Here is a 17,886-nt window from a genome sequence, read left to right on the forward strand (position 1 = left end):
GAACTTCCCAGTATTTCATAGCTGGGTCTCGGCTCCCATGGCAGCTATTTTGTTGTGCACTCACTGCCACTTCCTAAAATATTCTGGAACTTTCCACAGTTTCAATAAAGTTCCAAAATATTGGAAAAGTGCATGCTGGTCTTATGACTGTTTTTAATAAACTTTGCTTTGCTTTTGGAAAAGTGCATGGAAGATGGCCCTAGCAACTGTTCAGGATGCTACGAGATGAAGGGAGGCCAAAAGTACTCTTATGGTAGCACTCTGTTTACAAAAAAGATGGCAGAAAAGAACAGTCCACATTATGTCACTGGCAATGGTCTTCTCCCAGTTCTGTTTCTTGTAAAATTTGCAATAAAAAGGTACAAACTTGCATACAGTGGGTCCAAACAAAAATCCTACAGTATAATGTTTTTCTGCCTGCTCTGTCTTCATTGTAATGATGTCTTTCCACACTGGTGAATTTGTACTATTCAACAATAGATAAAATTAGCTTCTTTCAACAAACAAAAATTTCCTATTTCACAGAGCCCTCTGAAGCCCCCCCCCAACAAACTGCTCACAAAGGCATGACAGTATAATTGTGCAAAGAATATTTTTAAATGATTTACACACACACACACACCCAGAATAATAGCATAAGAAGTCTTCAGGATTTACAGAATCTGAGTACTGCAAGATTTTCACTTCCGGCTCGTCTACATATTGCCTTGGTGCCTTTTAAACCATATTTCTGTAATATTTCTATAATTTCATCTGCAATTAAACAATAAAAACTCAGTTTAAGTACAACAGTCATCAGTCACATCCTATTAAATAATTATTTGCTATGTCTTCTCAAAAATTATACTGATGAGGAAATCTCCATTTGCTTATTTGACAAAGTGCAAAAAAAGTAAAAAAAAGACAGACTGAAACCAGAAAAACAAAAGGATAAGAGGTACACGGGACAGCTACACTTGGGGAAGGGCCATAATTCAGTGAAAGAGCATCTGCTTGGCATGCAGAATGTCCTACGTTCAATCCCTGTCATAGCCAATTAAAAGGATCAGGTAGTAGATTATGTGAAAGAACATGCCCTGAGTGTAGAGCCACTGCCTTTCTAAGCAGACAAAACCTTGATTCAGTATTAAGCAGCTTTATGTATGTACACTCTCTATGAGAAAGTTCCCTCAGCGCCCCAGCAGCCACATTCAAGTTTTTTTCTCTAATTGTGAAAGTTTATAAACTTGGATTTAGCAATTTACTTTACTAATACTGTTACTGTACTGTCACTTCTGGCAGTCCCCAATTCTGCTCTACTGTTATTACCTGCTTAACAAAATGCAGAAATTCTGGGCTGGAAAGTACCATTTACCCATTCTATAGCCTTTGTTACATGCTTAATAAGATTTTATGTTTTTTACAAGGCCATTTATTGATAGTATGTGTTCAATGGCAATATCTCCCCCTTGAACGACATACATACTCAGACTAGATATTAGAAAAAGTAGTTGCACCCAATTCAATATGAAATCATCCCCAAGACACATTCATGAAGATTTCACAAGCAGTATTTTCAGACTAGTGAACTAGTAACATGACAAGACTAAATCAGTAATCTTTAAGGAGTGGGTATTTCAAAATCTTTATGAACTAAAGAATTTAAGCAAACAACACAATACCTGGATTATTTTCTTTAACTGTAACTAAGTAAAATAGCCCTCTTGTTGAAAGCAAGTCTGACACAACTGGAAAGAGCCTATCCATAACTTCTCTGCCATTTTTACCTCCAGCCCAGGCTGCTTCTATTCCATGGCTCTCCACCTAGAATAAATGAAATAAGAAAGCTGCACTCTGATTACACATTTCCAAGCACAATTCAAGGTGCAGGTGTTGACCTTTAAAACTCTATAATTTTAGGGAACATCCCACCTAAATAACCACCTACTTCCTTAGGAACCTACTTAACCTCTATAGCAGGGGTTTAAAACTCATTTGTTATGAGGGGCAGATCCGATGTAAATGAGAGTTTGTCGGGCTGGGCCATGTGTGCCATAAAATGTAATGCCAAGTAGCAGAGATACAAACTTCATAAAGGACATACACAAACACAAAGATTTAAAAACCTTAAAACCTGCTGAAAACATTGGTCTTAAAGGTGTTTTCTTTGTATCTCTCCCATGCAATCCAGGGAACCGGGCAAAGGAAGCTCTGGTTGTTTCCTTCCTTCCCTAGGGAACGAGGAGGGGGAGGAGCCTCAGCCAATAGAAAGAAGAGACGCTTGGCTCAGTAGCTCTGCTGTGCAATTGAGAGAGCTCTCAAAGCAAGCTCTCCTCCCCGGTTCTTCAACAAGGGAGTAGCCTCAGCCAATGGAGAAAATAGAGGCTTTGTTCTGTAGCTCCTGTGCAATTGAGCAAGCCTGGCAAAGCAAGCTGTGATGCAGAAGGAAGCATATGACAGCCAGTTGCTTAGGGGCCTAATAGAAACCTTCTGGGGGCTTGATTTGAATCCTGGGCCGCATGTTTGACACATCTGTTCTATGGTCATTGTCCAAGGCCCTGATTAAGGTGCCCCACCTGAGATAAGGCAGGTAGCAACCCAAGAGAGAGCCTTATTGATTATGGCACAAAAATTCTGAAACTCGCCGGTCCCCTTCTGTTTTCATCTTTCACCAGTAGGTGAAGAATTTTTTATTTCATATGGTAATCCCAAAGTGATCCCTTTTTCCTGCTCTGTTTTTATTGCAGTTTTAATCTACCATTCCTGGGTAAGTTAATTGAGAAAGCAGTGGCTTTCCTGGAGGATACCTTTACCCTTGATCTCTTCCAGTCTGGCTTTCGTCCTGGCCATGGGACGGAGACTGCTTTGGTTGCCCTCACTGATAACCTTAGAAGGCATCTGGATCAAGCCAGGTTAGCGCTGCTATTGCTGTTAGACCTTTCAGCAGCGTTTGACACGGTTGATTATGATCTAATGACCCACCGCCTTGCCGATATAGGAGTTCAGGGGGAAGCCTTACAGTGGTTTTCTGCTTTTCTCCGTGATCGGGAACAAAGGGTGGCAATTGGCAAGCAGATCTCCCTGCAGCACTCACTCGAATGTGGTGTGCCACAGGGAGCTATTCTCTCGCCAATTATGTTTAACATCTGTATGCGTCCCCTTGCCCAGATTGCCCGAGGTTTTGGGCTGGGTTTCACCAGTATGCAGATGACACCCAGCTCTATCTGCTGATGGACGGCTATGCAGACGCCATCCCGGAACATCTGACCAGGACGCTAGAAGCTGTGGCTGGATGGTTGCAGTTAAGCCAGAGGTCCTGTACCTGAGCCAAGGAGGGCTAAGATCAGACATCCGTCTTCCCACCCTGGATGGTGCTCCTCTTCTGCCATCCCAGAAAGTGAGGAGTCTGGGCGTGACACTGGATGTCTCCCTTTCCATGGAGGCCCAGGTCACAGCAGTTGCGCGATCTGCATTTCATCATCTTTGGCAGGTCAAACAGCTAGCGTACTATCTGACCCCCCATGACTTAGCTACGGCGATCCATGCAATGGTCACTTCCAGATTGGACTACTGTAACTCACTTTACACAGGCTTGCCCCTGAGGCTGATTCGGAAACTCCAACTGGTGCAAAATGTGGTTGCATGGCTAGTAACTGGAGTGCCTTTACAGGCAGGCAGACGGCCGATGCTATGCACATTGCACTGGTTACCAAATGAGTACCGAATCCGCTTCAAGGTTTTGGTATTGACCTTTAAAGCCTTACGCGGACTGGGACCGACATACTTGTGGGACTGCCTCTCCACATACGAGCCCCGAAGATTGTTGCAATCGGCCAACCAATACCTTCTGACCATCCCCGGCCCAAGGGACGTCCAGCTTGCCTCGACCAGGGCCAGGGCTTTTTTAGCCCTGGCCCCAGCCTGGTGGAATCAGCTCCCTGTGGCGATCCGGGCCCTACCAGATTTACTTCTGTTTCGTAGGGCCTGAAAGATGGAGCTGTTTCACCAGGCCTTCGGTTGAAGCAGGCGGATGTCCCTTCATTCTATTGCTTATACCAGGGGTCCTCAAACTTTTTAAATAGGGGGCCAGTTCACTGTCCCTCAGACTGTTGGAGGGCCAGACTGCCGTTACTGTACAAGGCCACGGGCCGTCAATTCTCCGTCTTCTGCATCTCTCTCCCTTCCCCACACCACACACCCCGGCCTGGGAACTCACCTCACCTCGGTATCACCTCACACTCTGTCTCCGCCGCCTCAGCCCAGTGGCGGAAGTGTGCGTTGCTAACGCGAGTTTAGGTCGAACGTCACTTCCGGTCTGATTTTGCCATAACCCGGAGGGCCGCATAAACGTCCTCAGCGGGCCACATCTGGCCCGCAGGCCGTCGTTTGAGGACCCCTGGCTTATACCATCTGTTACCCTCCACCACAATGGGCTATAAAATTACAATGAGCCGGAATATCTGTTTATCTGAAATATGTGCCTGCCCACCTATGTATATTTTTTGTAGTTGTATTTCATTGGTATATTATTGAGTTATTACTGTTATTATCTGGCTTTCCGAACTTTCTAAGAGGGACAATCTGCCCAAAGATGTGAAAGATGACTTGGAGAAGGTCACCCTGGCTAATATCTTCTCAGCAGATGCCACCTTGGAGGTGGTACAGCTATCGACTAGGGCAATGGCTGCGAGCAATTGGCTGTAAAACTGGGATGCCAACCCCTCAGCTCAAGCAAAGGTGGCTGCAGTCCCTTTTAAAGGAGGTTTCCTCTTTGGGGATGCACTTGACAGGTACCTCATAGAAGACAGGGATAAAAAGAAGGTCCTTCCCTCCAAGAGATGAGAAAATAGGAACAAGTGTAGATTTTAGCCCTTTCAGGACAATAGGAGGGACACCAGACAAAGCACTCACAAATCCTTTAGACAAAAATGGCAACCCAAGTCTAGAGACAACAGGACCTCCTTCTCCAGAAAGCAGTGTCTCCAAGGGACCAAAGAAAAACACATCAGCATGACTACGCTGAGACTGCACCCAACATGGGAATTGGGGGACATCTCCAAAGGTTCGCTCACAGGTGGCACAAGTGGGTATTGGATACAGTGACCAACAGCTACTCACTGGAATTTCAATCCATTCCCAGAGATTGCTACCTGGAAGTTTCCAAGTCCCAATATCCTGAAAAACACTGACTGCTCTTACTGGCAATCGACAATCTGGTCAACATAGGAGCGATAGAAGAGGTTCTCCAAGCAGAAAGATTTTGAGGTGTTTACTCGGTCTTCTTCATTGTTCCAAAGAAGAATGGCGATGTCCGTGGTATTCTGGATGTGGTGGGTAAACAAGCGATTCACGACCAGGAAGTTTCGAATGGAAATACTAAGATCCATACTAGCTTCCATTCAGCAAGTGGATTTCATGGCATCGATTGATCTATTGGAGGCCTACCTACATATTCCGATACTGCCTTCCCATCGCAGGTTTCTGAGGTTTGCCTATGACGGTCGTCAGTTTCAGTACCGGGCTTTCCCATTCAGGCTCAAATCATCTCCCAGAGTGTTTACCAAGGTCCTAGTAATGTTAGTGGCTGTCCTTCAGATGCAGGGCGTGTCCTTGTTTCCATACCTGGATGATATTCTGGTAAAAGCCCCATCCATGGAGCAGACCAGAGTACACCTGGAACAGACCATCTCGACCCTGTCCTATCACGGATTTGTCGTCAATACTCAAAAGAGTTCACTGCTACCATTGCAGAGCCAGATACACCTGGGGTACACAGATCGATGCCCTCACAGACAAGAGTCTTTCCCACACAGGAGAGGAGGTCCAAACTGCTAGAGCTTCTGGGACGTGTATCCAGAGGGCGGACAGAGGACCTCATGGTTCTAGCCCAGCTTCTGGGCATGCTGGTTTTATGTCAGGATGTGGTGCAGTGAGCCCATTTCCACACTCGACCTCTACAGATTTTTCTCTGACCCTTTCAGAAGGAGATCAGCCTAAAGAAATCCTTGAAGTTGATGATTCTGACACACCTAAAGCAGGCCTTACGCTGGTGGTTGGATCCCAATAGTTTCACACAGGGACAAGTACTGAGGGACCCGAAGAGGATGGTAGTAACAACCAATGCGAATCTTTTTGGGTGCCCATCTAGCGGGAAGAATGTCCCAAGGCAAGTTGTCCATGCAGGAATCTAACTAAAGGCTATAAGTAGCCCTGCAAAGCATGGCAAGACATGTCAAAGGGAAACACGTGTTAATCCAGACGGACAACGTGACAGCCAAGGCCTATGTGAACAGGTAAGGGGGTGATGAGACTCAAAACACTGCATGCCAAAGTGACACTTCTATTCCATTGGGCAGAAAATCACTTACTTTCCCTCAAAGCAACGCATGTGGCCGGTTGGGACAACACTGTAGCAGACTGGCTGAGTTGCCAGTCCATAGACCAATCAGAATTGTCCCTTCATTGGGCAGTTTTTCTTCAAATTTGCAGACAATTCAGAACACCAGAAATTGACCTGTTTGCATCAGCAAAAAATCACCAGGTGGACAAGTTCTTCTCCAGAACAAAAAGCGAAGAGGTGTTGGACACAGACACCCTAAATGTGGAATGGCCACCAACTCTGAGCCAGTTTGGTGTAGTGGTTAAGTGTGCGGACTCTTATCTGGGAGAACCGGGTTTGATTCCCCACTCCTCCACTTGCACCTGCTGGAATGGCCTTGGGTCAGCCATAGCTCTGGCAGAGGTTGTCCTTGAAAGGGCAGCTGCTGTGAACGCTCTCTCAGCCCCACCCACCTCACAGGGTGTCTGTTGTGGGGGAGGAAGGTAAAGGAGATTGTGAGCCGCTCTGAGACTCTGAGATTTGGAGTGGAGGGCAGGATATAAATCCAATATCATCATCATCGATTCTACTTTATGCCTTTCCGCCTCTTAAGATTCTGCCCCGATTCATACAAAGGGTTCAGGAACAGAGGGCAGAAGTAATTGTGGTGGCACCATTCTGGCCCAGACGGGCGTGGTTCCAGGACTTAAAAAGACTATCAGTGGATCCAGTGTGGAGACTACTTCTACGTCCAGACCTCCTCAACCAGGGGAGCCTGACTCACCCACGTCCAGAGCTACTCAATCTCACTGTCTGGAGGTTTGAGTGGCAGCAGTTAGATAGTCTAGGGTATCCCAAGGAGGTCACAGACAGCATGCTCTCCTCCAGGAGAGCTTCCACCAGTAAAATATATAACCTGACGTGGCAGGTGTTCGCATCCTGGTGTAGGGAGAGACAGATTGACCCCATGTAAGAAAAGATTGCCATGATCCTATCATTTCTTCAGTCGGGTTTGGATAAAGGTCTTAATACCAGTACCCTTTGTAGGCAGGTGGCAGCGATATCTGCGATTAGGGGGGCAAAGAAGGGAAGATAGATTTCTTCCCATCCTCACATTAGGGATTTTCTTGAAGGGGTTTCCCAACTCAATCCTCCTCAGGTCCACCGTTTTCCTTCTTGGAACCTGAACATGGTTCTAGACGCCCTGTGTCGCAAACCCTTTGAACCTATGGCATCATGCAGTCTTAAGACAGTTTTTTTGGTTAGCATTACATCTGCACACAGGGTTTCAGAAATTCAGGCTCTTTCCTGTCACAAGGAACTCTGTGTGTTCCATCAAGATAAAGTGGTACTTCGCCCAGATCCGGTCTTTACCCCTAAGGTTAACTCAAGTTTTCATAGGGGTGCCGATATAATTTTGCCTTCATTCTGTCCAAACCCAGTGCATGATAAGGAAAAACTGTGGCATTGCCTAAATATCCGCAGAGCGCTAAGTTTTTACCTAGACAGGACTAAGGAAGTTTGCAAAACAGAGTCCCTTTTCATTTCCTTTAGGAAGCCTGCTATGGGTAGTAGAATTTCTTCTACTATTATTAGTACTAGAATTTCTTCTACTATTATCTTCGGGGCTGCATCACTGAAGCTTATAAAGCAAAAGGCATAGAACCCCCGCACGGGGTTATGGCTCATTCCCTTTGGGGAGTGGCTACCTCAGCAGTATACCGTTCCTTTCTCTTTATGGAGGTAGTTTGTAAAGCGGCCACATGGAAGTCTATCCATTCCTTTACAAGGCACTACAGGATAGACAAATTTGCTTCTACTGAGGCTGCCTTTGGTAGAAGGGTGCTTCAGCATGCTGTCTAGCGGAGAAGCTGAGGAGACCCTCCCAGGGACACAGCTTTTTTACATCCCAGGAGTACAGGAATGGACCACTCCTGGGACCACTGGAGAACGGAAGATTCTGTTCACTTACCGTGAAGTCTTCCTTCTCTGTGATCCCAGAGTAGTCCATTCCTACCCACCCGTTCTTTTGGTTGTCTCAGCTTCTGTGCTGGTACGGGTTCTGAATTTTCACCATTGTCTTTTAACACATTGGGTGTGGTGGGAATCCCAAGTGTGGGGAATTGCCGTAGGTAGTTTAGGCACCGATATGGGGGAGAGTGTTGTTTGTTTGTTCTCTCTCTGTCTTGTGGTGTCAGTTGTTTTCAGGGAGGTGTGATGGCTTGAAGACTGAGTGGAAACAGAGGGTCAAGCACCTCTCCTCCGGGTTCAGGTCTGCTGGCCCTGCTCACAGAGAGGAGGAGCTATGATCCCAGAAGTACAGGAATGGACCACTCTGGGACCACAGAGAAGGAAGACTTCACAGTAAGTGAACAGAATCTTCCGTTCCTGGTGGACAGGGGACCCTATAAAACAGCATGTGGCTTAAATTGGGGTTGGGGGTCTGCAGTGGTAGGAAAAGAATAGGGGGGAGGGGGAAATCACACACAGCAACACACACATTCATTACTGGAAATGTACCACTAGTTCCTCCTCAGTAGGTCCTACTTGCCACCAGCTACTACAGGGTTCCTCTTTATAGCAGCACACTTATTGCAAGAGCAAGCCCCATAGATCAGAGGACTGTACTTCTGAGTAAGCATGCTTAGGATAAGGATGTGGCGTCAGAAAACACATTCCTAGCAAATATTGAGTATAAGAATTCATCACAAGGTTACCGTATAAATTACCTTTGGAACTGAAGGTGAATTGTTAAATATTAAAACTTCCATAGACCTTCACTTTTTCAGATAACTACAGTGGAATACATAGAAAAACAATATAAACATATTTTGAGTGTAATGGTATCTAGTGTACAGTCTCACCTCAACAGAAGGAGTTACAACATAAGGTGGGTTAAACAGCAGCAAATCAACTTTCCCAAGAAGGCGTGGCAACAATCCTGTTACCTAGAAATAAGTTGAAGCAAAATACAAGATGCCGTTTATTCCTTAAATTTCATTTTACATTAAAGGATACATATAAACAGGCTTTGTTTCTGGGGGAATGCGGCAGAACAGAGCTCTAGAATATCTTTATAGGAACAAAATTCTCAATATTGTTTAAAAGTTCATGAGGGGCACCCATGTGTTGCTCCATCATTTTCCTCTTTAGAGTTCCAGCACCTCTTTTTCCAGAAAAAAACATCCTGCATATAAATCTCATTACATGAAATGTAATGTGAGACAAAATTTGTCATGTGCAACCCAACTACAGAAAACTCATCTTCCAGATTTTTTTTTTTTGGGGGGGGGGGGGAGGGGGTAGTGGACTACAGCTGGGCAAGTAACCTATATTTATATACATAAAACTGCCAACCTAAGAAGTGTTAGTCTGTCAAAACACCCCACAAACGTAAAGCTAAATTAGTCTTGTGAAATTTTCCATGAATTTACCAGTCTAGTTCTTCCATAACTGTGCTTATAATGGATATAACTGAAAGCTGAACACTGAAAAATAAGGGGATTGTATCCTGTCTCTCTGCTTTGCAAAGTACAGACCCTGCTCTGCCAGAGAAAGGTTCTGAGCCCAGCCGAGTGGTAAGACCCCACCCGAGGTGAAACAAAATATTAACAGAATTAATAAAACCTTAGAGATTAACACAGGATATATAGCAGTCACCATTAAAATATGCTGAGCCCCAATTCAAATGGCTGCCTCTTCACTGGGAAAGAAAACTAACATAGAACAAGAGAGCAGCCTTCCCTCCCTTTTGTCACATCAATACTGTACACTACTTGTGGCAACAACTTTTTTCCAAACTCAGCACAATCTTTTTGCTGCTGTTCTGGTATCCTTCTGCTGGGACTTTTTCAAAGAAAGTTTTGTATCTGACAACTGCTCATCCCATCTAACTAGACCCCACTGCTTACCAAAGCCAGATGCTACCAACACCATTAAATCTAGCCCAGGAACATATGAACATATGAAGCTGCCTTATACTGAATCAGACCCTTGGTCCATCAAAGTCAGTATTGTCTTTTAAGACTGGCAGCGGCTCTCCAGGGTCTCAAGCTGAGGATTTTCACACCTATTTGCCTGGACCCTTTTTGGAGATGCCAGGGATTGAACCTGGGACCTTCTGCTTACCAAGCAGATGCTCTACCACTGAGCCACCGTCCCTCCAAAGGATGTATAAGGATATCAGGAAAGACTATTTTTTATGACAACAATAAATCAGTATGTGGAAAAAACAGAGTATCTGAGCTAACCTGAAGAGTTTGTTGAAATGTATCAGAATAAGCAACTTTTTAAGGTGGGCAGCCGTGGATTAACAAGCCTAGTTTATATGGTCACCATTTATTTGGATTTCATTCCTGGAGGAAACATAGTGAAGCAAATAAATATCAAAATTGGAGACTGATGTATAAATGTACCCTGACAATAATTAACTGAGACCCTGTTATACTCCATCCATCTCCTTCATATAAATTAAGCTTGTTATTCCTGGTTGGTCTTTGCATGTTGTATGCTAATTTGCTGCTCACCTTCTGCCTATATGGATGGACTGGTAACTTCCATTTCAATATATGTGTGAGCACACAAAAGCTTATAACTTGAATAAAACTTAGTTGGTCTTAAAGGTGCCACTGAACTAAAATTTCCTTCAACTGTTTAATGTAGTGACTATAAGACAAATTTAACAATTTACTAAAATGGCTGACATAGCAGATCAGTTATAATTTGAATCTCACCAAATCAGTAATTATGGGTTGAATGTCAACCTTATTACGTATAGCTGTCTCCACTGTGCACAGACCTGCTGCAGGGTTGATATCAGTACATCTGTAAGCACAAAATGAGTAACATTTTAATTAACACATCCTACCATTTATTAATTTAGAGGAATTGAGCCATTTAGCAGACCTCATGGGCAATATGATACATACTACGCACCTATAAATTTAATTGCCTACTAAAATCCTAGGCAATGTAGTGCAATGGTTGGAAAGTCACACTACAACTGCAGAGCCACTGGTTCAAATTCCTGTTCTTCCATACAGCTAACTATATAAATCTAACCTACCTTGCAGGGTTACAGTGGGGTTAAAGCACAGAAAGAGAAGAGGCAGAATGGGTTCTAATCCCTATTGTGCCATGAACTTTACTGGGGAATCTTGGGCACTGGGAGACTTACAGTGCAATCCTAAATACATTGTAAGCTTCCAAGAAGAAAGGTGGGGTACAAACGTTTTAATAAACAAACAAGTATACTGAGAACTAAATCCCACTAAGTTCAGTGGGACTTACTCCCTGGTAAGTGTGTTTAGGATTGCAGCCTTTGCCTTACTTTTTGATGTGAAAAATGGCAGAAGGGCAGAACCTGGCCTGGCCTGAATTTGTTGGAAAAGCAGCATGATAAAAATGTAATAAAATACATTATTATTTACCCAGTTTATTAGGATACTATATACAAAGAACACCATACCTAGAATTGAAACATAACTAGCCTGATAGCATACTGCACATCCCTAGTAAACAAATTATCAATGTTGCTCAAAACTATGTTGTACTAGGGCTGCCAATCCTCAGGTGGGGGCAGGGGATACCCTGGTTTGGAGGCTCTCCCCCCGCTTCAAGGTCATCGAAAGTGGGAGTGGGGGGAGGAAATGTCTGCTGGGCACACCATTATTCCCTATGGAAACTGATTCCCATAAGGCATAATGGAAAATTGATCCATGGGTATCTGGGGCTCTGGGGAGGCTGTTTTTTGAGGTAGAGGCATCAAATTTTCAGCATAGCACCTGGTGACTTTCCTCAAAATACTCCTCCCCACAAGTTTCAAAAAAGTAGACTGGGGGGTCCAGTTCTATAAGCCCCAAAAGAAGGTGCCCCTATTCTTCATCATTCCCAATGAAGAGAAGGCATTTAAAAGGTGTGCGGTTCCTTTCATTGTGACAGCAAGAACTCCCTTTGGAGTTCAATTCTGCTTGCTCCTGGCTCCACCCCCAAAGTCCCCAGATTTTTCTTGAGTTGGATGTGGCAGCCCTATGACAAGTGGAGTGCCTCAAGGATCTGTCCTGGGACCTGTTTTGTTCAACATCTTTATAAACGATTTGGATGAAGGAATAGAGGGAATGCTTATTAAATTTGCAGATGATACTAAATTGGGAGGGGCTGCACATAGAGTAGAAAACAGAAACAGGATACAGGATGACCTTGACAAGCTAGAAACTGGGCTAAAACCAATAAAATGAATTTTAACAGGGATAAATGTAAAGTTCTGCATTTAGGCGGGGAAAATCCAATGCATGGTTATAGGATGGAGGAGACTTGTCTTAGCAGTAGTATGTGGGAAAAGGATCTAGGGGTCTTAGTGGATAATATGCTGAACACGAGTCAACAGTGTGATGTAGTAGCTAAAAAGGCAAATGCAATTTTGGGCTGTATCAACAGAAGGAAGGTATTGCTATACTCTGCTCTGGTAAGACCTCACCTAGAGTACTGTGTTCAGTTTTGGGCACCACATTTTAGAAGAATATAGACCAGCTGGAATGGGTCCAGAGAGGGCAACAAAGATAGTGAGGGGTCTGGAGACCAAGTCCTATGAAGAAAGGTTGAAGGAGCTGGGGATGTTTAGCCTGGAGAGGAGGCGGCTGAGAAGTGATTTGATCACCATCTTCAAGTATTTGAGGGGCTGTCATATAGAGGATGGTGTGGAATTGTTTTCTGTGGCCCCAGAAGGTAGGACCAAAACCAATGGGTTGGAATTAAATCAAAAGTGTTTCCGGCTCAACATTAGGAAGAACTTCCTGACAGTTAGAGCAATTTCTCAGTGGAACAGGTTTCCTCAGGAGGTGGTGGGCTCTCCTTCCTTGACGGTTTTTAAACAGAGGCTAAATGGGCATCTGACAGCAATGAAGATCCTGTGAATTTAGGGGGAGGTGTTTGTGAGTTTCCTGAATTGTGCAGGGCATTGGACTAGATGACCGTGGAGGTCCCTTCCAACTTTATGATTCTATGTTGTACCAATACAACAGTAACTGTAACTAAATAGCTGGTACATAGCTTTAAGGGGAATTCTATCTGATGGAGGGATATATCTGCCACTAAAGCAAAGAGAGCACAGTTGTTGTAACCCTCAATAACCACCACTAACCAAACCTTATGAAAGAAGAATGTGCTTCCACTCAATAGAACGGTTTAATTGATCATGTCAAATTATGATTAAGAAAGCATGTTATCTAAACTGATGAGGTAAAATTACACACTAGAGTTGGCAAAACATGGTTTGTATCATGATTTTGCATGCTGTCTCCTTTGGCTAGCCATAATTTGTGTCCCTTGCTCCAGAAGCTGCTACACAACTAAATAGGAGTGAATATGAAGCAAAGAAAGAAAAGTATACAGCTGTTTATTTCATTACTACAAATAAACAGGTAATTTTATATGACTTTTATGGGGAGGAGCGAAATGTATTTAAGAAGATAAATGTATCCTGCTCTTCATCTAGTCCTAAGTAATATGAAATGGCATAATACTTACATGTAAAAAGCTTTGGATTCAATTAATGATGCCACAAAAGTTGAAATTACTCCAGATCCAGATCCTACTTCAAGGCAGATTTCAATGCTAAATATTTTCAACATAAAAATATTGCAGGAAAATTAATGTCAGACTGATATATATATATATACAGATTACATAAGAATGGCTATGTGAATTATAACATTTCTGATTAATTATTTCATACAATGTTGTTAAAATCCTGGATTTTTAAAATCTGTATTTCCTTTTTCATAAAAAATATTAAAGAAACAGATGTTCACATAAGGTTTAATTTAGTAGAATACCCTGTAGCTATTAAGGAATTCATATAGTTGTCTATTTTTCCTAAAAAGTACATCTAGTTTTCCAAGGTACTACATCTCACTCAAAATGCACTGCTTGCAACCAGAATAGTTTGTGTGTGTGTAGGAAATTGGGGGTCTTCAACACAGCAATAATCCCTGTATTTCTCCTCTTGCCATTGCACTTGCCAATTTAGTGCAGCATCAACAGTTCTTCCTGATAGTGGGTTTTCCTGACCCATTGTTTCACAGCTGCCATTGCCACCCATCTTCCCCCCGCCAAAAAAACCTGGCAGTATCTCACAATGTTGTTTTAAATGTTATAAAATCTAGCATTATGTTGTCTGAATTCCCAACTTAAATGTTGAAAAGTCTCGGAGAGCCAGTTTGGTGTAGTGGTTAAGTGTGCGGACTCTTATCTGGGAGAACCGGGTTTGATTCCCTACTCCTCCACTTGCACCTGCTAGCATGGCCTTGGGTCAGCCATAGCTCTGGCAGAGGTTGTCCTTGAACGGGCAGCTGCTGTGAAAGCCCTCTCCAGCCCCACCCACCTCACAGGGTGTCTGTTGTGGGGGAGGAAGGTAAAGGAGATTGTCAGCCGCTCTGAGACTCTGAGATTCAGAGTGGAGGGTGGGATATAAATCCAATATCTTCTTCTTCTTCTTCTTCTACCCCCACCCCTTTTGTTGTAGAGATAGATCTAGATATTAAAGTTTTTCAAAAGCCCCATGGTGACATGGGAGAAAAAATAGTGGCTGTGGATGAATGCAGTAGAGGAAATGGCAACAAACTGGATGGCACCCTTTGAAACACAGCATACCTTCTACAATAGGAGGTGCTGAAAAGGCCTCCACCTATGCCTGAGATAATTGCTCCACCAGTAAACTCTCCCAACATTTGATGCAACCTTGATTATTAAGAGATTCATTTTCATTCATGCAGAGAAAACCCTCCAATGAGATCAACTGAAGCAGATGCTTCCTTTGGCAATCTGTATTTTGGGGGCCTTTAGGGTAACAGATAGATCTGGCTCACAGGACAAGTTATCAGCAAGTTTGCCAAGTCCAGCTGAAACTACTGAAGAACAATACAATCAATCAACATTTTATTTATATCCCGCCCTCCCCACCGAAGCAGGCTCAGGGCGGCTAACAACATAAAATACAATAAATTATACAATAAGTATTTAAAAACAGTATCTAGTTTTAAAACAGTCTAATTTAAAATTTTCTAAAATTAACATTCTGGTGCTATTTCAGCATGGTGGTGAAAATCGCTTAGGCGAGTCCCTCTGTCATTTAATTGGTGAAGGCCATCCCAAAAAGGATGGTCTTGCAGGCCCTGCAGAACTGTTCAAGGTTCTGCAGGGCCTGCACTTCTTCCGGGAGCTGGTTCCATAGGTGTGGAGCTACGATAGAGAAGGCCCGCATACGAGTGCTCTGCAGTTTTGCCTCCTTCGGCCCGGGGTTGGTTAGTTGGTTCTTCCCTGCTGACCTCAGTGCTCTTTGGGGTTCATACAGGGAAAGACGGTCCCTCAGGTAGGCAGGTCCTCGGCCATACTATACTATGGTGCCTACTGGACTTTTTGTGCCTTGTTCATTAGTGGAAGAGGCTGCTATTAAAATATTACACACCAAGTTCCACACTTACTATTATCCAATATATTTGTACTCTGAATCTACGATAGAATTCAAACTAGATGCGACAGAGTTCCCAGGAGGTGTCCTAGAGACACTAGCTAGACCCATTCGTTAAGTTTTTAAGTCTGCTATAACTCACCCAGGCATTATCTGGGACCAAAATGTCTTGGGCCACTTCAGCCTTTGTGCTTATTTTCTCTGTGTTAAACCCTGGAATATGCAGACTTTAACAGTTCTTACACACACTGATTCCAACATAGAGAAGGCAAACGCTTTGTGTTAAAATGACATTACTTCAGTGTTAAAAAAGATGTTCATGGGAGGGCAACAACAGAAGAGCATCTTCCCATAGCAGAGAGCTGCAAACGCTCCTGCTACTGCATTGGGTCACTCATCCAGAATTACAACGGATCTTCAGTAAAGAGATTAGCTCCTCTGTAGATCAGTAGTTTTATACTGTGATAGTTTAAAATACCTTAAATGTATATTTTATTGTTTTATGGTTATGTTGTAAGCTGCCTTGTGGGAAGGGTGGGCTATAAATCAAATCAATCAATCAATGGCTACTTTGGAGGGAGGAATCTATATTATTTTACCTTATTCATTGCTGAGGTCTCTCCTATCCTCAATCCCACACCTAGCTCCATCCACAAATCTCCAGGAATTTCACAACCCACAGCTGGCAATATGGTTGCCAATCCCCAGTTGGGGGCAGGAGTTCCCCTGGTTTGGAGGCCCTCCCCCTGCTTCAGGATCATCAGAAGGGGGGATTGATTGTCTGCTGGGCACCCCATTATACCCTAAGGAGACTCGTCCTCATAGAGTATAATGGATAATACATCCATTGGCATCTGGGGCACTGGGGGAAGCTGTTTTTTGAGGTAGAGGCACCAAATTGTCTGTGTAGCATCTGGTGCCTCTCCTCAAAAGACCCTCCAAGTTTCAAAAAGACTGGACCAGGGGGTCCAATTCTGTGAGCCTCAAAAGAAGGTGCTCCTATCCTCCATTATTTCCAATGTAGGGAAGGCATTTGGTCCCTTTAAATGTGGTGGCCAGAACTCTCTTTAGAGTTTAATCTTGGCACAACCTTGTGCCTGTCTCCACCCCCAAAGCCTCCTGGTTCCCCGCTCCCCCCCCCCCCCGATATTTCTCGAGTTGGCCCTAACTTGCAACTTTATGCACCAAACTGTAAAATGCAAGCAGTTCAAAATAAACCTTGTTAAAGGTATTTAGCAATGTTTGTATTACAGAGATAGAGACTGTCTCCGCATCACCAAAGAAACCAAGAACATGCATGCTTCCTCTCTATTAGCCCCTCAGAGGACATTCTCGGTTCTGATTGGCTGTCGCACACTTCCCCTCCCACTTCCACGAGATGCTTCCCGTTCCTCACTTCGCGCTTCTCAGTTTCCCGGCGTCTTGGTCCAGGGCGTCCAGCAGCAGGAAGGTATCTTCGGCGGGCTCGTAGACTTCGCTGAATGGACCTTGCGGTCCAGCATGTTCATACCACGGCGTGGGGAACATGCTGCTTCCCTTCCTGGCTCGTCCACCCGCGCAAGTAGGCTAGGGCCCTTCCTTCTTACGCGATTGAACGCACTTGAAAACTATAGCCCCGCCTATCTCTAGCCCCGCTGTCTCCCCACTCTTCATTAAAAGGCTTAAGAAACGATGGACGAGCAATGGATTCGGACCTGAAAATTTCTCTGTGCGAATTACCGGGCTGGATTGGCCATGAAGACTGCCATCTCCCCTTCCCCGCCGCCACAGCCCAAAAAAGAGGGGCGGGCTCAGCAGCAACGGACGGGACTGGGCCACCCTGTCCGTCCAACTTCGCCTGATTCGCCAAGGGATGGGTTGGACAGCGCAGCCTAATTGTGAAGGGGGTGCGCAGTTTCGCCCGACCGCGCAATGGCGAGGGAGGAGACAGGGCCGCCTCGCTTCTTTTGGCGGGGGGACCGGACGGGCCTGCTCCGTCATGTAATGATGTTTATAATGCATGTTACACAGGAGCATCACTAAGAAAAAAATCCTTTATTTATCCCAGACTTGTAGCAATAGAGCAGTTAACAGGCAGCTTCTATTACCTTTTATTGGTTTCCCACACAAACTCTACCAAATG

General features: G+C 44.3%; 1 protein-coding gene across 2 annotated transcripts; it reads right to left on the minus strand.

Moving 5' to 3' along the window:
* Positions 1-578: 578 nt before the first annotated feature.
* Positions 579-17,552, minus strand: N6AMT1 (N-6 adenine-specific DNA methyltransferase 1). 2 transcript variants are annotated; one of them, XM_060234372.1, is made up of 6 exons: positions 17,161-17,552; positions 13,823-13,909; positions 11,032-11,122; positions 9,163-9,246; positions 1,662-1,803; positions 579-753 (listed from the first exon to the last, which is right to left on the minus strand). In XM_060234372.1, the coding sequence occupies exons 1-6, from the start codon at positions 17,289-17,291 to the stop codon at positions 647-649; spliced, it is 642 nt and encodes a 213-aa protein (XP_060090355.1). In that variant the 5' UTR covers positions 17,292-17,552; the 3' UTR covers positions 579-646. The 2 variants fall into 2 exon arrangements, with proteins under 2 accessions (XP_060090355.1, XP_060090356.1); XM_060234373.1 differs by lacking the exon at positions 9,163-9,246 and having other exon boundaries at positions 17,161-17,435.
* Positions 17,553-17,886: the final 334 nt, after the last annotated feature.

Source organism: Heteronotia binoei, chromosome 3 (genome assembly GCF_032191835.1).
Source record: "Heteronotia binoei isolate CCM8104 ecotype False Entrance Well chromosome 3, APGP_CSIRO_Hbin_v1, whole genome shotgun sequence".
In the NCBI taxonomy this organism is placed as follows: domain Eukaryota; kingdom Metazoa; phylum Chordata; class Lepidosauria; order Squamata; family Gekkonidae; genus Heteronotia; species Heteronotia binoei.